We start from the raw sequence: 23,301 nt of genomic DNA, 5'->3' as shown, positions 1-23,301 counted from the left end.
AATTCCCCAACCGTGGAAAAATCTTCCATCTATGGGATCCTCGCAGACACGCAGGAATCCAGCTATGACAGCCTGAGCCGACACCAGGCTCCAGCAGCTCCGGGGTGCACAGAGCTGCTCGTTTGTGCTGTGGTTTCCTGACTTCCCAGGATGAGATTGATGGCATGGGTTCATCTCATGCAAACCATGAAACAGGCAGCACACAGCAATGATACGCTGCCGCAGATAACAGGGTCCAGATTTGAACTGGCGTGACCTTCCCCCCTCCTCCTCGGCTCACTCCTTTGTATTTGAACGGAGTTCCCACGTGTGCTGGAAGCTCTACCGTAAATGTTCATATTGTTCGCGGTGACTGCTGGGGGTTCTGCGGTGCCCATAACGTTGTGTGTTGCTCCAGAATGAGCTTCCACCTGCTCCTCAGAGCCCTTTTGCAGGAAATGCACGGGGTGTGCCAACAGCCCAGCGGGTTTTCACACTCACTGCTATATAAATAAATTGTGCTCTTCTTCATCTAGTTTGATTTCAGGTTTCTGTCCTTCCTTGGTCTTGTCTCACCTCTTTAAACATACCTTGTGCAATCAGAAGAGTGCGGTATTTGGGGTAATTTTGCTCTAAGAAACCCTAACCCGCAGCATTTTGTCATCAGATAGTGCTTGTCTGCCCTTGCTGAATTTCGTGGCTGCTGCTTGCTGCTTATTTAGCCGCTGGTCTAGTAAAAACCAGCATACAGGCTGTGAGTTTGTGTGCCGCTGAGCACAGGATATTGAGCAGTTCTCAATGTAGCTGTATTGTGTTGCGGTTTTCTTTTTAAAGAAAAAAAAAAAATCAGCATGGGGTTGAGTAAATGCAGAAAACCTGACGCAATGGGTGGTTGGGTGCAGGAGGAAGCATGGTGTTAATTCATTTGACCTCAGTATCTAAATAATGATACAGCTACAGGTAATCGAGATTGTTTCATTTTATACTGTCAAGGGGAAGAGGACTGGAAATTCATGCCTTATGTGCCAGATGTTGAGCTGCCATAAGTCATTTCAAGTCAGCAGAGCAGTGCTCTGTTAAAATCAACAAACGGTGCTGATATGTAGCCACGGGTGATCGTGTCTCCTTGAAGTCTCATTACATGGGTCAGTCCCTCCTGTTCCTGCAGCCCAATTACCAGGACTTTTTCCAACGTGGGAAGTGTTAAACTTTTAAGCATGTTGGATTATAGCAGCTAACGGAGCTTGATAAAAGGGACTTGAGTAACAGGGTGTGATTAACTATTGCAGCTGCTCCTGGACACGCACTCCCTGAAGATGGTTCTCCTGGATCTGCCCTCCATTGGGTCCCAAGTGGTGAGGAAGGCTCCTGCCAGCTACACGAAGATAGTGGTGAAAGGCATGACTCGGGCTGAAATGATCCTGAAGGTAACTCAAGACTTTTGATAACCTGCCAGCCAGACTGCTGGACTGGGAATCGGAGCGAGCGAATTCCAGGGGGCCCTTCCTTTGAACGCGGCAATCTGCAATTGCACGTGAACGTATGCGAGCTTGTTGGGGTGCACCGCCAGCTGTTCTACAGAGCTGGCTCATCGGCCTGGGTTTTGCCCCCATGCTCTTTTCACATCGCATTTGAGTTTTCATCCTCATTTTTCAAGGTAACCGAGGGCTCAAGTTCTGCTTACTAGGAGAGCTGGGGCACCAGATTCCCTCAGGAGCTTGTGAAAATCAGAGCTAGCATCCGTAAGTGTCTGCTGCAGGGCAAACCCTCCAGTTCAGGTTACTCCAGGCCTTTGTGCAGACTCCATCGCGCAGGGGAGCCAAGCCGTGCTTGAGTCACCTGTTTACTGTCTAGTGTAACAGCCAGTGCAAACATGTCTGGGTTACTGTATTCACCAGAGTCCTTTTTCATTTTCCAGACCTGGTGCCTGGAAAATGACCCAAAAGCAGTGCGTTGTCTTCATAAAAAGTAACAAGCAAAGCAATCTCCCCTTCCCCCCTGTTGCTGGAGGAAGAAGTTAGGTTTGATCCCAGGAGAAGCCATAGGAGCTGTGCAGTTGGACCCTCCCGGGCGATGGGATTGTCCCCTGCTCACCGTGAAGATGTTCCTTTGAGTGAATTAGTGGGGCCAGGCAGGACAGGCAGCTGCCAGCCAGAGCCTCTTGTGAACCACAGCCAAGGCAAGGAATGGGTGCAGAGCCCAGGCTCTCTCCGTGTTTGCGGGCTGCTCAGTGTGGCTTTGCTCCCATGCCCAAAGCAGTGTCACAGCTGAGTTTGCATTCTGAGTTCAGAAATCAGTTCTGCAATTCCGTGCTTTCAGGGTAAGGTGACAGAGATGTTAGTGGACATGTTAAAGCAAGTCTAAATTTTCTTAGAAATTACCTGAAGGAAAAATACCCTGGTACTGCTAACAGAGGAGCAGGGAAGATTGGTGCCCGTTGCGTACAGAAACAGGTCTTTCCTTGGAGCTTATACATGAATCGGAAAAGTCATGGAGTTAACTTGTCTACCTTTAACATCACATTGGCTTCATTGGGATTGAGATGAAAGCAGTATAGGAAGTGCCTCGGGCCGGGAGCGCAGGCTGCGGAGTACTGCTGGTCCGTAGGATGCGGAGTAGCAGTGTGAGTGCTTTTTCAGACATCCCGAGCTTGCCCTGCTGCTGTGTAAAGCACTTCTGCTGGCTGCGAGCGAGGGCTCGGTGTCACCGTAACCACTAATTAAACAGCAACACGCTCATGGCGTTCAGCGCTCCGCAGAGCTCTTTTACAAAAGGATGCCTGTGTAATCAGTGGGTGATGGGGCTGAATGCTTGGCTGGGGCAGGTTTGTTCATCGTAGTGGCTGAGTAGATCACCCTGAGCCTAGGTAACCCACACACAGCGTCTGGGGCTGGTGTCAGCACCCATCTCTGGGGTTGGGAGAGAAAGAAAAGCTCTTGGAAGTGCCTGCTCCCGCTGGACCACCACTATTTCTGTAGGAAGGTTTTCTTGCAGGAGCCCAGAGCTGACCGATAATCTCTGGCAGTTGTGTTTGCCTTGTGGGTTGTCTCTTTTTATCAGCGCTCAGACTCTCTCTGCTGTTTCCAAATTGTACATTAAAGAGTTTTTTCCCTAAGAACTACTTCACCCCATCAGAAGCACAGGCCAATACACTCCTCCTCGGCATTTTCAGGGCTCTCCTGCCTAGTACTGAGATGGCTCAGAAGCAATGCCTCTGTTGTGTACAACAATACCGCCATACAGGAGCGTGCCCAGCTAATTCGGTAGGAGCATCACTGAGCCCGTAGATGGCACAGACAAATTCATTCAGCTGAGCTCTACAAAGCACAGATGCAAGCGGGGAGGAGGGCATCAGGGTGCGCACGTCCCGCAGAGCTGTTTCCTTTCTCCTCTGGCTCTGCTGTCTGAAGTTCCAGCTTTTCATCTTGGCAGAAGATTTTTACAAGGGTTGTAAATTAAGGATTTATAAGTGTATACATGGCTATGATGTTTCATTGGTCTGAAGTGCAGGAAAAGAAAGAAATGTCTCGGTGACAGAATACAGTGTGGGGTGAGCTGGGTCAGTGGAAACATATGGAAATGTTTTCAGAGACAGGGAAGAGTCTGGCCCTGTGCTGTTTCTGCCCTGCGTGTGCACACACACACACAGACACACGCTCTCTTTCCCAGAAGGATGGGTTTGCTGCCCAGCATTATCAAAAATGTGTTCTCACAGTGGAGCTCACTGCTTATGTAAGGAAAATACAACGAGTTGTACAATCATCTTTCCAGCTGCAAGGCTATTTTAATTTTTTTTCCTGACTTGACCATCACTGGGACTAAGAGTGCAGAAGTGAGCTCCGGGGCAGCAGTCAGCAGGGGGTTCGCATGCAGCATCCCGGTCTCTCCAGAGAAGCGTACAAGAGGAGCTGCACCTGAAGGACAGAGCGGCTTCATGTGGCACCGCTCACCCGTTGAGTTTCGTGTCAAAAGCAGGACTGCAAAGCAGATTGCTGTGACCCACACCGTCCTGGGGACAGAGGGAGCAACTGCAGAGTGTTGTCGGATTCCCCTGCAACACACTGTTTCTGCTCTGGGCAGGAGCAAGCAAGAGGGTTTCTACATGTTACCACCACCAGCGCTGCCTTTCTCCCCCAAGCAACTCCCCAGCTAGTCTCCCCCCATGCAACAAGATAAAATCTTGAGCTTTGCCAGTATGCCGGTGCCTGCCAGCCCACAGGCGTACAGACAAAGTCCTGTGGCTCTTTGAAACACGATACGCAGCCCTGTGGGTCCGAGCACCGCTGCTGTGCGGAAAGAGACCCCTTATTTCACTCACATTTACCTCTCAGTTACTAGCAGCACGTACAGCCTCTTTCTTCTTCCTTAAGCATTTTATTTTAGAAGCCAGTCCTGCTGTCACCCGTGTGCTTGAGTTGACTGGGCACTGGCTTGAACTCCTAGAATTTGTCTGATCTCTCTTTTTTCCTGTCTTGGCAGGTGGTTATGGCTCCGCATGAGCCCCCGGTTGTGTTTGTCGACAATTACATCAAGCTCCTTGCTGACTGCAGCACCGACACTTTCCAGAAGATACTAGATATGAAGGTTAGAACCAGTCCCACAGACTCTCTGCTCGTGCACTAGCACTGCGTTGAGATTGTCAGTGACTTTTTTTTCCAGCAGAAATATAGAGGGGTTTGGAAGTGGGAAAAGCACTCTAAGGCAAGCGTATCCTCTGTACTCTGAAAGCGTGTAGAGTTGCTACCAAAGAATAGCTTTTTAGTTCACTTTGCATGCTCATACCTGCTCCAGCTCCCAGGGCTGAGCTCAGTTGCCTCCAGAGGTCTACAAACAGCTCTTGGTGGGTGAACAAAAGGTTGAGGTTTGAAACGGGCTCTCCTGCAGCTATCCTCCTGCACAGCTGCTCCCAGATCAATGAAGTCTAACTGGCTCGCTTCGCTGTTCTCTTTGCTTCCGCAGGGCCTGAAGAGAAGCGAGCAAAGCAGCATGCTGGACCTCTTCCGCCAGCGCCTCCCGGCTCCCCCCTCCGGAGTGGAGAACGCCGGCTCCCTCTCGCTGAGCGCTCCTACGCCCGAGCAGGAGTCCTCTCGGATACGGAAACTGGAGAAACTCATCAAAAAAAGACTCTAAGTGAGCAGAAGGAAACTCCGTTGCTCGGGACTAGCTGCGGTGACTGAGAGCAGAGCTCGTCAGACTTAAGATTTACAGTATGCTGCTGAAAAATCCGTGTCCCATCACTCCCATGCCCTGTGATCTCTTAACTGTCGAATACCGTGGCGCTGCATCCGCATTCAGACCAAGGGAGAATCCGACCGGGGGGTTTGCCCGTAGACAGCTTAGCAGAAGTGAAACCCAGGACATTGCTGGGTCCTCGTGGTGGAGAAAATAGAGGTATCTGGAATTCAGCAGTTACGAGAATGGTTTAGGTGGATTCAGAGAATATCTGGCTGGGATACGCTTGGTGTCCCACTCCTCAGCCTGGCTGAGCTGTCCTGCTGCAGCACTGAGGATTTTGCCTGAGTTTGGTGTTACTGCTCACTCCCTATTGCAGAGCTGTTCCTCTGTATCTTTATTTACTGGGGGGGACCCAACCCCAAACCATCACCACCACCAAAAAACCCCAAACTCTTAAACAGCTGGGATCCAGGCGTCTGCAGCTCCACTGAATTAATGAGATGCCCAGGAGAGAGCCCCAAAGCAGATTTCTCCCCTGCTCCTGGGACAGGCGTGCATAAACCACCAGTAAACCGTCAAGGCAGATCCTTTTCAGAACAGGAGTAAAGGGCTGAATTAATTCCTTCCGCACCTTGGCAAACCTGCCAACAAGCCGGCAGCCTCGGTCGCTGTTACAGCTTAAAGGCCAAACTGGGCATCTGCGGAGCCCATCTCCAGCTGCTTGTTACTTCTCTCGCATGTGCTGGACTTGCCCGCTGTCCCTGATGGGAGTTCCCGTACCGCATCTCGCCCTCTCTCCACCAAGGGCCATTCAAGGAGCAAGCATCAAACAGCACCAGCCCCCTGTTCTGGTGCCAGCTGGCATGTCCCACGCAGGGGTGTACCCCTTCGGCACCTTCGCTGCCCTGCAAGGAGAGATGCTGGAAATGTTGGCTTTAACGGGGAGTCTGGGCCTTTTCCTGGGACGGGATGCTTAAGGCAGCCTCAGACTTTGAGGGCCTTCCTCTCCTCCTCCTCCGAGCTTCAGCTTGCAGCAGTGCAGAGAGGAGGAGAACCAGAGGTGAAATATTTAGGATAACTGAGCCACAAAACCAGCGTGGAGCGGGGTTGGGGTTGGTGGGTGCCTGTGCCCTGCCCGTTGTGTGAGCTTCCCTAAGGCTTCCCCAAGGAGTCTCAGTGCAGGGAGACATCGCCTCGTCATTACCAACGCTGGATTTCTTCCCAAACTCCTCTGTACCCATTTTTTGGGGGACTTCGAAGGCATATGCCCAACCGTGAACGATTGAATCCCATGTGGGTTTAGGGGCAGATCAACCAGTTGTGCCTGCTTTATTTTAACTCAAGCTTCACTTGTATGTGCAGGAAGAAGTCCTGTACCAGTTTGGCAGGTGAGGAGCTATCGCACTGTCACATGCCTTCCTGAGAGGGTCATGCTCCCCACCAGGCCAAGTTTGGGCCTTAGGACTGTATTTATTAGGGGCTGCGCTCGCTAGGGATTATAGTACCCACTGCTGCACATCTGGGGAGGGGGGATCAGACATGCTCCAGGAAAATGAGCTCTGGCCACCCAAACCCAGAGCTTCCCTGGGACCAGGGAGGGAGGAGGTGAAATGAGAAATCCCCGCGTGAGGCAGAGCCTGGGCTCACGCTGTGTCTGCCTCTTCGTGCTTCAGCGCTGTCCCCTCGCGGGTGCAGCGGGGCTGCGTGTTCACAGGGGCGCTGGCTGCGCCCCATCCCTCTCCTCAGCCCCGTGGTTGTGGGAGGGCAAATTTGGTGCCTGGCTTGGTAAAATCCCGTCCTCCCTTTGCACAGCCGGCAGGTCAGCCTGCGCTTGAACAGGCAGGAGTTGATCACAGGATTTGAGCGGAAAGAATAAACCCACAGAGACGAAGTCCTCCCTGGTCAGGTTTTCTAACGCTGCTCAGCCCGATCCGCTGGTGCAGCAAGGTGTGCATTAACAGGTACGCTAACTCCAACTCTTCAGGATGTATTTTCAGGGGTGCCCAGGCTTGGGCCCTGCCTGCGGGTGCTCAGCTGCAGAGCGCCGTAGCGGTGATGTCCATCGCAGAGCAGCCGTAACAACACTCGTGGGGAGGGACGGCAGTTTCTCGTCACTCCAGTTTTATAAATCTTCCTGAGTCCACTGCTGCTTCATTTGTTTCCTCGCCTGTTTTCACGTCGGGTGACGAAAGAAGGAACGGTGGTTGAAAGCACGTCGGGATTATGAACGGCCGTTCCCCAAGGAGAGATTATCTCAAGGTGCATGTGCAGGGTGGTTCGCACGTTATCAAATGCAATAGCCGGGGAGGAGGGAACATGGGGTTGCAGAGATTCATTATTCCCATGGGGGGATGAATAATTTATTTTAGATTAATTTTTCTTTGCTCTGTCTGTGGATGACTCTAACTAAATTACGAAGAGCTGCAGATGATGTTCAAGTTACCGTCTTGTGTCTTTCCCCGAAGGCTTCCCCTGTTTAATTCTCCGCATTTCATTCTGGAGATAAGAGGAAATAAAAGGAAAAATGAATTCTTAATTTCAGCCTTTGAAGAATGCTACAGGTCTGGGTGTTTGGGGTTCCACTTTTAGAGAGCAAGTCTGCATTTTTCTACTTCGGGTATAAGGGTTTTGTCACCCTGGCTCTTGAGTATTTATCAGATTTGGCACGTCTGTATGTGTATGTTAGTTGTTTGGGTTTACATCTCTGGGGAATAAAGATTGTGGGGAGGTGTTTCCTGTATAAAATGCCACTTTTTACGGTTTTTTGGCCGAGGTGTAATTCTGGCTGTATGTCAGAGCGTGACACTAAAATGAATTAAACGGTTACTGATGTTCATCTGCTGGGTGTTTTCTGTACAACTGCCATCAACAAACCCCAGCGGCCGGGACGGACCTCACCCAAAACACGCTGGAGCCAGGGCTCCGCGCTGTCCGTCTCCGTTGCTCTCTCCTGCAGCTTCTCTCTTTTCTGGCTTTTCCACCTTCTGCCGCTCCAGCAAGCAACACTCCGCCGGCAGCATCTGCGTTCGCAGAAGCTCTCCGCACCGTGCAGGAAGTTCAGCAGAGCTGACCTTGCACTCCGAAATAATCGTATCGTTTCTGATTACTTTAACTACTGGAGAGATTTCTGAGAGATGCTAATTTTTCCTTTGAAATTAAGAGGTAATGCCTTTTTTCTGCACCATGCCTGACGTTGGAGGCGTTTCTTTTGCTTGGAGGATTAATGACTCATTTGCTTTTCGCTACCGCTCTGCCGGTCCTGCCCTCTCCGCCCTTGGGCAGGAGCAGCCTGCGCCGGGCAACGCGGGTGTTTATTTCTTTCACCAGATTTACAGCCGCGAGTTCCAGCATCAGAGCGACGACGTCCAAGTCTCCGCAAGACTTCTCTTGGCCGCAGCTGGGCGGGTGGCAGACGCGGGTGCTGTTCGGCAGCATCAGGCCACGGCTCTGCTGTGCTTAGGAAAAGGAGCTGAAGCGTTTGTCTTTGGGCTGTGTCAGAAGAGGCTTTGGCGGAAGGCGTTCCTCTGCACGCCTGCTCCGCTGTGGCCGGTTACGCCAGCTAGCGCTACCGTCACCCAAAATTTCTAGGTTAAAGCCTGTGTTTGTTCCCTTCTCTCAGCCAGAGCAGGTCCACTGGTCCCGAGCCGGAGTCTGGGTGGGATCCCGTGGGCTCGAGTACTTTGCCAGCCTCGCCTTTGGGAGCGCAGGGACGTCTGGGGGTGGCTGGGGCCTGGGGCTGGCGCTGCTCAGGGTGCTGGGGTGTTCCTGCTGGGAGCAGGGCGGGGGGTGCTCCCTGGGCCCTCGCCTCGCCCGGGATATGGGGTCACCAGGACCAAAGCACCCCGGTTTCACTGTGCCCCTGGGAAGTGGCGGTGCCCTCCCGTTCCCGGCGGGACACAGGGAGCCTGCGGGGCTGCCATCAGGGGCTGGAACCAGCGGGGAGGGGAGAAATCAGCCTTTGCCGCACGTGGAGCTTCCCGAAGCCCTGGGAAAACCTCGGCTTGTGGCTCGGCCGTTCACGAGGGCGGCGGCAGGGCTGTAAAAGTCTATCAAAACTCAGCAGCTTCAGCGCTGTGCCGTCAGCGTTCGTCCCTGCAGCCGAACTGCTCCCAGGGCTCCCGTCAATCCCACCGCTCGGAAGCATCGCTGTGAGCGTGACTCCCGTGCCTGGCAGGTTCCCGGTCCGCTCCCCGGGGAGCAGCCTAGCATTTCCCATCGTTTGGAAATAATTTTCCATCGTTATCAAATAACACGGGATCCTTCTGATTTGCTTCCCCCTGCCCGCAGCGACGGCCCCCCACCCCGCATCAATGTGCCTATTGTTTGGTTGCTGATTAAGCCCAGCATGCCCAGCCCGGTGGAAAGTCCTCTATGGAAGGAGGATCTTGATAAGATACTCGTATCTGCTCTGTCCCGGCTGTGCGCGGGCAGTTAAAAAGTAAACATGGACAAAGAGGGTGTGATGTACAGGCAGGGGAAAAGCTTTCCAATGCCATCAGGGATTGCACAGATCAGTACGGTTTCGAGACGGGCTTTCCAAGAGGGCAGAGTACACATGCCTTAAACACAGGGCCCCTGTATATGGTGGCTGTCAATAGTATTTTAGTTATCGAGTAGTTCAAATTCTGGTTAAACACTTCCTTTTCATCCTAGCAGGCGAATTTGCAGCTCTGGATGTTGGCGCTGCGGGAGATCCTCGGGCCTGAGCCCAGTGTGAGGCAGGGCGGGCAGCGGAGCCGCCGCGGCTGCTGAAACACCTCCATTTCACCTGCCAAGCCCAGAACCGAGAGCCTGGAAGGGCACAAAAAGAAAATTGTCATTTGCATCAAGCCAGGCCAGACAGAGCAGGAGGGGTTTTTTGCTAAAAAAAGAGCAGCAAGATTTCCAGAAGCCTGCGTGCAGCTTTGCTCATCACAGGCATGGCCGGCTGCAGCCTTGCACGGCTCCCCAGGCACCGAGGCCCCTCGTGTTCGGACCCCGATCCCCACGGGAGCAGCCGTGGGGACACCCGTGGCCCTCGGAGGTGGCTGCTGGGAGGTGCTACGGGGTCCCCACACACACAAAATTGCACTTACTCCGTTACTGGCAGCGTGGTTTTTAGCCCAGGAGCTGCACAGCAGCTCTGAAATAATGATTGCGTTCATCTGGAAACTGCTCCAGCGCCTTCTGAGGCGTCTAATTTCATAAAGGGCTTTTATGGGAGATTTTGGAGCGAGGAGTGATCAGCTTTCCCATTGCTCACGGAGACCAGAATCTTTCTTTTTTGGGGGGGATGCATTTAAATCAAAAGGAAGAAAACACCTGTCCAGCACATTTGCTCAGACCCCAAAGATTTCCATCAAAATTTTTAATGTTCTTTTTCTTTCCATCTGCATTTTTCAGCAAAGACAAACAGCCTTTCCTATTTCTTCAAAGGAATGTAAATTCCTTGAGGAAGTCTCCGGAGTTCCCAGCACCGCATAGCTGCAAACCACAGACGCCTACGGCTGAAAGCTCTGCTCTGCTTTTAATTTTGGGGCAGGGAAGGAATTCTTTTCAGAGGTTTGGGTTCACTTGCGCTGGGCCCGTCAGGCCAGACTGCTTGTTACTGCACAAGGGAGTGTTGACTTTGGCCGGCTGCAGGCAGTTGCTTTCCCTCCACAAGAGTATTCCCCCACCAAATCTGATGACACGGCGCAATTATTTCATTAGGATTTTCCAAAAAAACTGTTCCCTCGGTCTCATCTAGCGCTAGAAAGACCTTTTCCCTCTCTTTTTCTTGTTTTGGCTTCGGCAGCTTTGCCTGAAAAATGCAATTAAGGGTGGCAGTGCTGCTGCGGGAGTCCAAATCCTGAGAAAGAGCAGCCTGGGGGGGAATGGTGTGGTTTGAAGGGGTTTTGAAGGGGTTTTGGGGGCATTAACCACCGCAGCCTGTCCCAGGCCCAAACTGCCCCTCGCCTGCCAGGAGCACCCAGGCAGACAGCGGGGGTCAGGCCTGGTCTCAGCAAAACCGCTTTACTTAATAAATCTGGTTGCGGTGCGTGGACACTATCAGTAATTCCCGGCTGCTTTTCTGTACCCTCCATCCTGGGCAGCTGTGACGCTCAGGCCAGGGGGGGCCTAGGGGGTCTGGGGGGCTTAACCCGGCTGCCAAAACGCCCAGCGGACCCTCGCTACTGGGGAAAGCCATGTGTTGGTGGGGCCAGCCCAGCAGGATCCGGCAGTCGGGGCTCGCTCTTTCAGTACTCCCCAGACCCCATGCTGGCGTGGGAACGGGCAGCGCATTAGGACAGAGCACAATGCAGAGGTTTGGACTAGGGCCGCGTTCAGGGCAGCCGTCGGGAGCTGGTTTGGCCGCTGCCGTGCGGCTGGGGGCGGGAGCAGGGGCGCAGCGTCTGGGCAGGGACGCAGCCTGGGGATATGGGGATGGGGTCACTGGGATGATGGGGGCACTGGGAGCATGGGGGCACTGGGAACATGGGGGGACTGGGTCGATGAGGGCAGCAGGAGCGTGGGAGCACCTGGATGGTGGGAGCACCGGGAGAATGGGGACACTGGGAGCGTGGGAGCACCAGGAGCATGGGGGCATGGGGATGATGGGGGCACCGGGAGTGTGGGGACACCAGGAGCATGGGGGCACCAGGGTGATGGGAACACTGGGAGAATGGGGACACTGGGAGCGTGGGGGGACTGTGGTGATGGGGCCAGTGGGCTGATGGGGGCACCGGGATGATGGGGGCACCAGGACGATGGGGGCACCGGGAGCACTGGGAGCACAGGGGCACCAGGAGCACGGGGACACCAGGATGATGGGAGCGCCAGGAGAATGGGGGCACCAGGAGCCCGGGGCACCAGGATGATGGGAGCGTCAGGAGAATGGGGGCACCAGGATGATGGGAGCACTGGGAGAATGGGGACACCGGGAGCGTGGGGCCACTGGGCTGATAGGGGCACCGGGATGATGGGGGCACCAGGACGATGGGGGCACTGGGAGCACTGGGAGCACAGGGGCACCAGGAGCACAGGGGCACCAGGATGATGGGAGCGCCAGGAGCATGGGGGCAGCAGGATGATGGGAGCACTGGGAGAATGGGGACACCGGGAGCGTGGGGGCACCAGGAGCACGGGGGCACAGGGAGTGTGGGGGCACCGGGATGATGGGAGCACCAGGAGAATGGGAGCACTGGGAGCACGGGGGCGCTGGGCTGATGGGGGCACCAGGATGATGGGGGCACCGGGAGAATGGGGACATCGGGAACACCGGGCCACCGGGAGTGTGAGGGCACCGGGATGATGGGAGCACCGGGAGCACGGGGGCACCGGGGTGATGGGGGCACGGGGATGATGGGAGCACCGGGAGAATGGGGACACCGGGAGCACGGGGGCAGCGGGAGCGTGGGGGCCCCGGGCGCACGGGGGGTAGGGGCTGGGCCCCGGGGCGAGGAGGGCAGCGGCCCCCGCCCCGCCCCGCCCCGCCCCGCGGCCCCGCCCCTCCCGCCGGCCCCGCCCCCCGGCCGGGCTCAGGCGGCGGCGGGCGCGGAGCGGCGGCGGCGGGCGCGGGCAGGGCGGCTCCGCCATGGTGGGGCGGCTCAGCCTGCGGGAGGTGCCCGACCTCCCGGACATGAGGAAGCGGGGCGACGCGGGGCTCGACAGCCCCGACTCCGGGCTGCCCCCCAGCCCCGGGCCCGCCCCTCCGCCCTGGCCGCTCTCCGCGGGCAGCCCCGACCGCGCCGCGACCAACGGGCTACCGGAGCCCGACCCGCCCGCCGCCGCGGTGAGTACCGGCCCCGGCCCCGGCCGCCCCTCCCGCAGCGCCGGGCACCCGGGGCGCGGCGGCACCCTCCGGCCCGGGGCTTGCAGCCCGGAGCGGGACGCGGGACCGGCCGCCCCGGCCACCCGCCCCCGCCGCCGCTCCCGGGCTCGGTGCCGCTGCGGCAGGTGCCGGGCCCCGCGCCCCGGAGCTGCCTGCGGCCGGTGGCGCGGAGGAGCCGCTGCCCTTTGGGCCCCGCCGCCGTGCATCGCCCGGGGCCGCCGGGCTGGCGGCGGGGCGGCCGGCGTGGGGACGGGGCGGAGACCGGCGGGCCCCGCTCCCCTCGCTGGCACCGCGGTGCCCCTGAACGCACCCGTGCGGGGAAGGAGCCCGCCGGGATCCGGGGCGGCCGCGGCCGGGGCCGTGCGGGGTCAGGGGAGCCGGCGCTGCTCTTAAAAAGCCCCCGGCTTTGGGGTGGGTTCTTGCTGGTGCGAGGGAAGCCCCTTCTCTCCTGCCCCAGGCAGGGGTTGGGGCGGCGTCGCAGAGCATCTTTGAAAATCCCTGTGGAAGACGAACTCTTGTTATTCCAGAGAGCAACCCAGAGCATCTTTGAAAATCCCTGTGGAAAATGAACTCTCGTTATTCCAGAGAGTGACCCAGAGTAGGAAGTTTGCATGTTAAACCATGGCTTCGGTTCATAGTATCAGGTAGAGATGCGCTAATTTTTCGCAAAATGATTTTTGAATGTTGACGCTGAGCTGTTGGTACAAAGACTTTGGGAACCGCAGACCTAGAGGAAAGATCCCTTTCCCACACGGGTGCTGCCGTGAAATCGCAAAAGGCCGTAGCGGAGCCATGTGTCGAACAGGAGAGATGCTCGCAGCCCCCTCGCCCCTGGATAGTAAAGCACGTGTGCACAAGTGGCTTCAAAACCACAAGCGAGTTGCTTCCCTTCGGGGCCGCTTTGGTTTCCTTCTGGCCGTGGGGCGTTGCCGGGCCGGTGTTGGCTCGCGGCGCTACCTGTCTAGGAGAGGAGCATGGGGATGCTCCGTGAACTGCCGCTCAGTGGGAATGTTAATCCTTCCAACAGGCTGTGTGTGAATTAGCTCGGATTTAATGCCTTCAAATAGTAGCCATGGCGTAGCTGTGAAACGAGGAGGTTGCTCACAGCGAGATGCCTGGCGATAATTTCCTGCTGTGATCTGCCCGTGGGGATAGGGGATGAATCCAGCAAGGAGAGCGCTCTCATACGCTCATATAACATTAGCTATAAATTGAACGTGAGCTCGTACAGCGAACGGACTCTAGTTCATGCTGCAGAAAGCTACGCTGCACCGAGGGGCTGTATTTCTCTCTCGTTTCCCAGAATGGCTCCTCTGAAGTAAGCTCCCGGAGTTAGGACCGTGTCTTCAAAAAACGCACCTGGCCACAGCTTTGGTGCTGTAGACCAGTGTCAAGTCAGACCTGCGGGTTGCACCTGCGGGCATGTCTCGGGCTAGCAGATCCTCCTGCACGTAAACGTGAACCTCGACAGCTCTCTACCAGCGGCTAAATAAATGCATTTGCTTGAGAATAGACCGAATTGTGACATTAACGGAATTATTTTCACATTTTTTGCAGAATTCTGTGTTCTCTCCCAGCCCTGTTCTCCCCAGCTGCCCTCCAAGATTGTGTCCTTTATCCTTTGGCGAAGGAGTTGAGTTTGACCCTTTACCACCAAAGGAAATAAGGTAAATACTGCGTTACAGTCATCTAGTTTTGAAGGAGTTAGCGTGTAGAGGAGTAGTTAGGCCTTATCAGTGCCTGTGAGTCAGGTTAATTTATTTGCAGAGCTATTATTCCATGCAGCTGTACATTCCTGGACCTGGACGTTTGTACAGGCTGAAGGAGCATTCAGCATCTTTTAATCCCATATGGTTTTTTTCCAGGAAGACTTTCCTGTATTTTACTCTCCTGCTTATACTTCATTGCACTGCTCCAAAACGTTGCCTTTCAGCTGATTGACCAGAAGGTAATCGTGTGGGAAGGTCTTCAAAGCAGCCATCTTTCTAGCACTGTTTTATTAGGAGAAAGGAATTTTTGCTCTCCTAACCTCATGGGTTTGTAATAAGTACTTTCTATCTTATCAGCTGTGGCTGGTTGTGTGAACTAAAAGAAAAGTTAATATTAAGAGAGCGCGTAATTATTTCTTTAATGTGCTGTATCACTTCGCAGCCTGTGAATTATTCATTTGAACATCGTGATTGGCAGTAATGAGCAATGAAGGCTCCCAGTTGATTACTGTGCAAGCCGAGGTAGACTGGTAGAATGAAACGGAAGCCTAATGCGGGGAAGGGCAGAAAGCGCTGGATGCCCTGGCATCCTGGGGAAGGAGCCCGCCCCGTGGCTGGAATCGAAGGCAGTTAGCACCGTGAAGAACCTAACACAATGTTGTCGCAGTGGGAAGGAGAGGAAAGCTTTCTTTTGCAATCCAGGCACAGAGGATTTTCTTGCCAGCAGAGTCTGATGTGCAAATTGTAGTATTTTCCTGCCAGTTGAATCTTCAGAGAGTGCCCCATGCCGGGAGCGATAGCAGAGAACTCCTGTGTGACTCTTGGCAGTGGAGAATTGAGAAAATAACGTGTGCTTCCACAGACTTGGCACTCAAAGGAATTAGGATGCTTATGTGCAAAACCTAAACGTGGATCTAGGCCTCTGGGTTTAGGCGCTGGGGTTTGAAGGAGGTTCTTAGCTTCGTAGAGCTCAGGCTTAAAACGATGGACACGAGGATCGAGAAGGTGTTTGGTAGTGCTGGAAGCTGGACAAAACAGCAACAGTGCCAGGGTGCTGCTAACGTAAGGGTTTTTCCTTAAATGAGTGAGTGGGACACGCAGGCAGTGTTTGCGTTTTGTGGCTGTTGAGGTGGCCGGTGCCACCTCAGGGCCGAGGAGCCGTCCCGGTACCTGATGGCTCTGTATTTCGGAAAATGCAGCCTGCTACTCCAGAGCAGAGCTCACTCACGTGTCTCTTGTGTTTCAGGTACACATCCTCAGTTAAATACGACTCGGAGAAGCACTTCATCGATGACATCTATATGCCAGTGGGCTTAAGCATTTCCTCTTGCAGTCAGACGGTCATCTGCGTCCCAAACTGCACGTGGCGCAATTACAAAGCGGAGGTCCACTTCGAGCCCCGCAACAAGCCCCAGCGTTTCACCAGCACCACCATCGTCTACCCGAAGCACGCCAAGACTGTGTACACCACCACGCTGGATTACAACTGTCGTAAGACCACGCGGCGGTTCCTCTCCAGCGTAGAGCTGGAAACTTCGGAGTACCTTGGGAACGACTGTGTCCTGGACGGTTGCTGACTGATGGCTCTCTCTCTTGCTCTGATCCATCCCAGTCCCATCTAACGTACTGTGCTAACTCCACTAGCTAAAGCGGGTACAGACCCTCTTTCTCAGCTCTTAATTCCTGCTTTAAGCATCAGAATGGCCTGAATGCAGTTTTCTGTGGGAACATAACTTAGTAAGGAACTTCTTTCTTTGCCTTTAAAGTCGTGAGTTCCCCCCCTTCCCTGCAGTGCAGTAATCAGATGAAAATAAGGGGAAGCATTTTCCCAGAGAAAAAAAATTCACAGGTAAGAAAGAATGTGGAATAGTTCCTGGCAGGTGGAAATCCATTTGATGCTTTGTGGTGATGTGCAAAAATAAGGGCGGTTCGCTCTCTTGCAGAGAATCTACCAGGTCATTTGGTTACAGATAGCCAGAGCTGTCACTCATTTCAGTTTAGATCACGAGACTGTTTTCTCTAGAAGAACCGTCTGCTGGAAATTGCTGGAAAAAGCTAACAAAAATCTGGAATTCTGCATTTAACAGAAACAAAAAATGTTATCTTACGGCATTCATGTCCGGTTTGAAGGTGTGAGTTGGAAAGGATAGGAGTTCTGAGTAAAGCAGAGGATAAACTGCTTTTGCAGCTCCAGGCAGCAGAGAAAGGATCAGGTAATTCAAGTTCTTTAGGTGAAAGGTGCGAGGTATCTTCTGTACCTACAATGACATCCGCAGCACTGTAGTCTGTGTAACACGCTAGCATTTGTGTACTACGTGTAGTAGGACTTGTAATGAAGAATATTGGGCCAAAAATTATCCCTCTATTATTGGAAAGTCAGGTCTTGACAGCGTGGTGGTGGAAAAACACCAGTGCCTAGTTTTTACCGACTTTGTTCTGCCTGCACTAAGGGAGTCGTAACTAGGAAAGTTTCAGAAAATGTGCCATGTATACAGGGACTGAGAGTGGAGAAGGAGACGCTGGGATCGGGTGTGAGATGCTGTCGTGGTGGGGGTTGTGAAGAGGTAGACAGTATCAAAGGGCAGGCAAATTTTTATTGTGTAGCAAAATCCGCAGCTGTAGCTCTACTTCCCCGTTGAGCTTCTGACTGCAAAGGTCCGTGTCCTCTCTGGACTTGAATATTCAGGATGTCACTGGGATGGGGTAGCATTTGCCTGTCTGTAGGCTGCTGAATAACCCCTCCAGTCCCAAGTGCGTGATGAGTTTGGGGACCAAAGGGAATAACTTCAGATGCTATGCAAGGCCATCTGGATGTTACGTGCATTAGTTTATCATGAGCTTTGATGAAAATAAGACGGAGAGGTTTCTTACTTTACTTTACCCAAATAGAGGATATTTTTTTCTATATTGACAAAGAGCAGCGTAGTGTGGAGAGCATCCGCTTTTGGGAGCATGGCTTATGTTGGTAGCTAGCTTGGTGTAGCAGCTCAGAAACGCTTGGTAGACTTGGCTTCACTGGACACGGCTTTTCCATGTGTTCCAAAACTTCTCTGAGGTGCAGGTCACCTTCTGGTGCAACATCAGCCCTGGACCTGCTTTTAAAGAGGACTTTGCTCATGCGTAGCCTCAAGGGTGAATTTTGTCAGTGGTGAGGTAGAAACTTGGGAGCCTGTTCTTGAGCTGTACTTAACGTGTGTTTGTGCAAGTGCTATGAATGGTGTGGAAATGTACGGTAGTGTGAGCTGAGATGATTTGGGAGACTAAAATGCAGCAGGAAGGAAAGCTTGAGTTTGTGTGGTTTGGGTCTTTTGTTGTTTTGTTTTGGTTTTTTACTTATTTATTAGCTCAGAACAGAATGTCCTTAATCTTTGGTATTTGCCTCAGAAAACCAGATCCTAAAACCAGGGTGACAGAGGATGCCAAAGGCAGGCAGGCATAGCTCCAGAGTTGTTAAGAGCAGCACAGTCTTCTTGATAAACGCGTTGGTTTCAGACTACAGTATTTAGGAGATACATCTTAAATACATGTCACGATTCTCCCCTAAACACTGCCCCAAGATACACTTGTTGCGTAACAGAAGGCACAACTCGGCCCCTAAGTGTGTGGGGTTTCAAATGGACAGACCTCTTCTTTGGGGAAGCTATTGCGTCACGGCTCGCTATGCAGTTTCGTGTACCTCGCTCCTGAAACATCTGGTGCTGGCCACTGTTGGACGCAGGACGCTGGAAGAACACGGACCCTGGATTGCTCCAACAATGCTCTTCCGATGAATTCGTTTGCAGGAGATCTGAGAGAAGATGATTTTAAATTGTGATCATGAATTGTCCCTAGTTAAATTAGAAATTAAATGACCGTTACGCTATGGTTTTAGGATAAAGCACCTGATTTTTATAAAGCAAACAAACTTAATTATGTATCTCTTAAAAATATTTTAATTGGTAGAGATACCTTTTAAATTATTTATGTTCCAACATTTGCAAAGCTCTGATTAGCTCTGTGCAAGTGTTCTGATGTCTGTGACGTTTCCCACCCCCTCCTTCTAATTTTCAATTTGTCTTTTACTTTATTGGTAATAAATGATCTGAAAACCATCGTATAGGGACGTCTCTTTATTTTTCATTCAAAGCTTTTCAGTGTTTATTATGGTATTTACTTAGTAATAAATACATAATATATCCTGCCAATCCCAGCTCCCCTCTTGTTTCTCTTATATCATGTGTTGCTGTTGTTTACATATGCTAGGAAGGCGTTTCCTATATAAAACTGTGCATTTAAAAAAAAAAAAAAAAAACAACACCAAAGGTTGTGGTTTTACCAGTTTAGTAAGACACTTGAAAAAGTGCCTTGAAGACAGCTGAAAATCCTCTCTGGTATGTATTTGAGTCTTTCGTCTGGTACAGTTTTATTTTTAAAGAGAGTTTCTGGTATGGATTTCAGCATATCCTGCAAGTGAAGCACTTGCCCTTTTCAAATATAACAAGTATTTAACCAGACAGGAATTTCTGTTTAATTTTAGTTAAAAATGTAGATGCTCAAATGCTACTTTAGTAAATAGAGCATAAAAATAAGACTAGAATGTGTTATGCATTAAACTTTATAAAAACAAAATAGGTGGTTACAACTATTGTTTCGAGATAAATGCTGTAGTGTTTTTTCTGGATATTTAATCTGTTTTTTAAACCCTTCCGAATTTGCAGGCATGCTGATTTTGTTAGTATATCTGGCAGAGGAGAAATGGATGCAATTGAACATCAGTTAATTAATTCATAATGGGATTTTTTGCTTACTTTTTATTGTTCATCTGGTTATCTGCTTGCAAAAGCTCTAGATTTGCATGTAATGACATTATTGGAATCTAGGGAGCTTTGAAGCTATTCTAAAGCATGCCGCTGCTCCTGCGAAAGTCTGTGCAAGCATTTGAGTATCGTGCCGTGTTTAAAGTATTAAACAGGAGAAAAGCCATATATAAACGTCAATTGCTGTATAAAAGACAGTCCATTTGAAGAGCCATTAAGAAAAAAACTTTTAAAAAATCAGAACAGTATCTTTCAGGAGGGCTTCAGGAAAAATTTTCTCTCCTTTCAGATGTGCCATCCAACTTCCAGATACTTCCTTTAGTGTGGCCTGGGCTGTTTTCCTTTAGTGTTGTAGTAATGCTCTGCATGAAAGATGTTCATTTACTATGGGAAGTTGAAGTAGGGGGTACAAGGCAGCTTACTCCTTGATGTGATTTTTAATTCATGTTGGCCAAATAGGTTTCTAGTTAGTGCACACCATGACAAGGATGACCCTGTTGTTACAGATACGCTCCATTTTCCTTGTATCTATGCTGTGCTTCTCCAGAATGTCAAATCTGAGGGTCTGATACAATTAATTTTTATAACAAAATAAAATACTGTACCTAACAGTTAGATCACAAGCCAGGAGACGAGGGCTGGTTTCCAATCCCGATTTTGCAGCTCGCTCAGTTTCGAGTAGCAGGTAAGTTTGTGTGCCTGCAAGTCCTTTTAGCCTCCAAAGAAGGTACCCGCTCATTCAGCTGCCCACGCTCAGTTTCCCCATCTGCCATGAGGGCCGTGCTTGCTGGTTTCAGGACCAGCAATTCATGATGTGATTTACCTGAAAAGCTCAGGTGTAATGCAGCGAGTATTATTTTGAAATAAACTAATAGCAATAACTAGGGATGCTCCAGGACAAATAGGCAGTATTGAAAGGAGCACTTTTAATTGCTGAAGTAGTCTGAGTTGCATCCATATTTTAACTAACAGGTTGCTTTGTTTTTAAAATACAAATGTCCTGCTCCCCACGCAGATATAAGACGGTGAGTAATCAGTACTAAGCTACAGATCTTCTTGAGAGATTTTGAGTGACACTACTGGTTGCACTTCGGAGGCTGTGCTAGCTCGAGCATCCAGGACCAGTTCACGCTTGCTCCTCTGGAAAATAACTGCAGCAATCTTCTTTACATACCGTGTGATCGCTGCTTGTGCACAACACCCTGTGATGAAGTAATGGGGAATGCCTGACAGTTGGGCATGGCTCAGCGAGCAAATGTTGCTGGATATACAATTCGTACCGTTTCCTTCTGTTCATCTTATAGATACGCAGCCTTTCTTCCTCTGCTACAGGATCTTCAAGAACCCCGTCCCATCGAAGGCTTTCGTTAAGCTGAGCAGAAAGACCTTGATCTGTTTGACTAGGGTCCAAAACGGTGGAAGCCAATACTGCAACCTTGTTTATTTCTGCATCCTTCTGATTCTCTTCTGCATTAATTTGGGCTGAGTCAGGGTTCCTCCCAGGACTTGGGATTTCAAGCGATGGAGGGGAGCGGGCCTGCTGCTTTCTGCTTTTGTGGTGGTGTTTATCTGTTAAAATGATAAGCGCTGTTAGCAAAAATGTATGCATTGCCTCCAAGGCTTTCCTGCTTATTTCATAAAGAGGATGATGAGACAAGTGCTTGCTGTGCCTTTACATGCCCGTTAATAAGACACCAAATCTATAAGAAAATATAAATGGCCTAAAAAAATCTTATTTTTAAGTGGGAAATATATATTTATCTGATTGGCTAACAGAATGATTCTCATACCTGTAAAATGTATTTGTTGAGGCTGTTAATGCATTAATAGCACTTCTATACTGGCATCAAGTTTACTGTGCTTGTCTAACTCGATTTAGGCAGGAAATTGATTCTTAATTGTTGGGGATTTTTTTTTAAGCTGTTACCTGTTAATTAAGAAGCAATGTGATTTTTTTTTTTTTTAAAAGTACAATGTATGGAAACTTTCAGGCACCTTTTGTACTAAGATACTAGAACTGAACGGCTATTCCTTTACATGGAAGATTTTTTTAAATTAACCTCTGCTTCTGTAGTTATAACAGCAACTCAACCCCACTGATGGGAAGTTAGATCAGTGCCGTGAGTCATGCCCGTGGAACGGCGAGTATTTAAACTACTATACTGTAGCTCACCAAAAGAAAACCACTAAATATTTACAACATCCCAAATCTTAGGCAGTTTATGAAATTTCCTACTTCTTGACAGATGTCTTATGCCTCCTACTGCTTATGCTGTGTAGTTACATGTACTCAATCTTTTTTTTTTGATAGATTTGTAGCTATATATGAAACTATAAACAGGCTACAGGTTGAGTGAAAGGTTTTTGAAGTGCCATAGATGATTTCCTAGGGAAGGCTGTTTTTTTTTTTCTCTCCAGGGCAGTTGTCCCGCAGGATGGAGGGAGAGCCGAGCACCGCATGCTCTGGCCAACAAGGACAGGTGAATCCGAGCTGCCTTCCTGCTGGTACACACCCTCCAGCGGCGTGTCCCTTCACGTCTGTGCACCGTCAACTGCACAAACACGCCATGTTGAGCAGTGGTCACGTACCCGCCTGGTGCACGCTTGGCTTTGCCCAATGACCCCTTCCCTCCCCAGCCCTACCCGGACCCTGCGTGGGGCGTTTTGGGGCAGCTGTGGGGAGCGTGACGGCTTCATGGGGGACGGTGGCCATTGCCTGCGCCTGCTGTGGCGGCCAGCCCAGCTCACCTGCCCGCACGGTGGTGGTGGCGGCAGTCCTGCATGGCAGCTGCTGCTGCTTCTTTCTCCGTGGTGGCTTCGTGCCAGGGGCCTGCGGTGGAGGGGGGCCCGGGCAGCCCCTCGCCCCCCGCCGCCTGCCCGTGCCGCGCTCCTGCCTGCGGGGCCCTGCGGCAGCCCTGGCATGGCCCCCCACGGCCGCCCTCGAGCCTGGTGGGGAGCAAGGGAAGGAAGGTCAGCAGCCCTGACCTGGCCTCCCTCCTTGTCTGGACACCCCCTCCATCTTCAATGCCTTCCCCCTCCATCTCTCTCTTCCTCAGCACCTTCCCCCTCCATTTCCCCTCAGTGCTTCACCTCCCCTCAGTGCCTTCCCCCTCCATCTCCCCTCAGGTTTTGCTCTTCCATCTCCTCTCCCCTCTATGCCTTCCCACTACATCTCCCCTCAGCTCTTCCCCTCAGTGCCTTCCTCCTCCATCACCCTCAGCTCTTCCCCTCAGTGCCTTCCTCCTCCATCACCCTCAGCTCTTCCCCTCAGTGCCTTCCCCCTCCATCTCCCCTCAGGTTTTGTCCTTCCATCTCCTCTCCCTTCTATGCTTTCCTCCTCCATCTCCCTCAGCTCTTCTCCTCAGTGCGTTCCTCCTCCATCTCCCCTCAGGTTTTGCCCTTCCATTTCCTCTCCCTTCTATGCCTCCCTCCTCCATCTCCCTCAGCTCTTCTCCTCCAGTGCCTTCCTCCTCCATCTCCCTCAGCTCTTCTCCTCCAGTGCCTTCCTCCTCCATCTCCCTCAGCTCTTCTCCTCCAGTGCCTTCCTCCTCCATCTCCCTCAGCTCTTCCCCTCAGTGCCTTCCTCCTCCATCTCCCTCAGCTCTTCCCCTCAGGCCTTCCCCCTCCATTTCCCCTCAGGTTTTGCCCTCCCTCTCTCCCCTCACCGCTTTTCCTCTCCATCTCCCCTCAGTGCCTCCCCTTCCACCTCACCTTCCCCCTTCACCTCACCTCCCCTCAGCACCTTCCCCTCCATCTCGCCGCTGCCTTCCCCCTCCCTTTTCCCCTCGGCTCCCCTCAGCACCCGCCCTTCAGCCAGGTCTCCAGGGCAGCCATGGCGCAGCGGCAAGCC

General features: G+C 52.0%; 3 protein-coding genes across 3 annotated transcripts in view; 2 read left to right on the top strand and 1 right to left on the bottom strand.

The window, feature by feature from the left end:
- The window catches only part of VPS53 (VPS53 subunit of GARP complex), a 66,600-nt gene extending 61,137 nt beyond the window's left edge, over window positions 1-5,463 (top strand). The window contains exons 20-22 of the mRNA XM_075719500.1: window positions 1,269-1,406; window positions 4,459-4,563; window positions 4,939-5,463. Of these exons, the coding sequence (XP_075575615.1) occupies window positions 1,269-1,406; window positions 4,459-4,563; window positions 4,939-5,109 (414 nt within the window). The 3' untranslated portion in view covers window positions 5,110-5,463. The remainder of the gene's footprint in view (window positions 1-1,268; window positions 1,407-4,458; window positions 4,564-4,938) is intronic.
- Window positions 5,464-12,709: 7,246 nt separating this feature from the next.
- On the top strand, window positions 12,710-16,232 carry RFLNB (refilin B). The gene is made up of 3 exons (XM_075720131.1): window positions 12,710-12,907; window positions 14,504-14,613; window positions 15,902-16,232. Exons 1-3 carry the CDS (start codon window positions 12,710-12,712, stop codon window positions 16,230-16,232), a joined length of 639 nt encoding a protein of 212 aa, XP_075576246.1.
- Window positions 16,233-20,527: 4,295 nt separating this feature from the next.
- LIAT1 (ligand of ATE1) lies at window positions 20,528-23,205 on the bottom strand. Its single transcript, XM_075720097.1, is given in 4 exon segments — window positions 20,528-20,592; window positions 20,595-21,020; window positions 22,200-22,397; window positions 23,163-23,205. Coding segments are annotated over 4 exon segments (732 nt in total).
- Between the last annotated feature and the right edge of the window lie 96 nt (window positions 23,206-23,301).

The sequence above is a fragment of the Pelecanus crispus genome, chromosome 12 (assembly GCF_030463565.1).
Source record: "Pelecanus crispus isolate bPelCri1 chromosome 12, bPelCri1.pri, whole genome shotgun sequence".
In the NCBI taxonomy this organism is placed as follows: Eukaryota; Metazoa; Chordata; class Aves; order Pelecaniformes; family Pelecanidae; genus Pelecanus; species Pelecanus crispus.
This window is presented reverse-complemented; position numbering and strand designations above follow the sequence as displayed.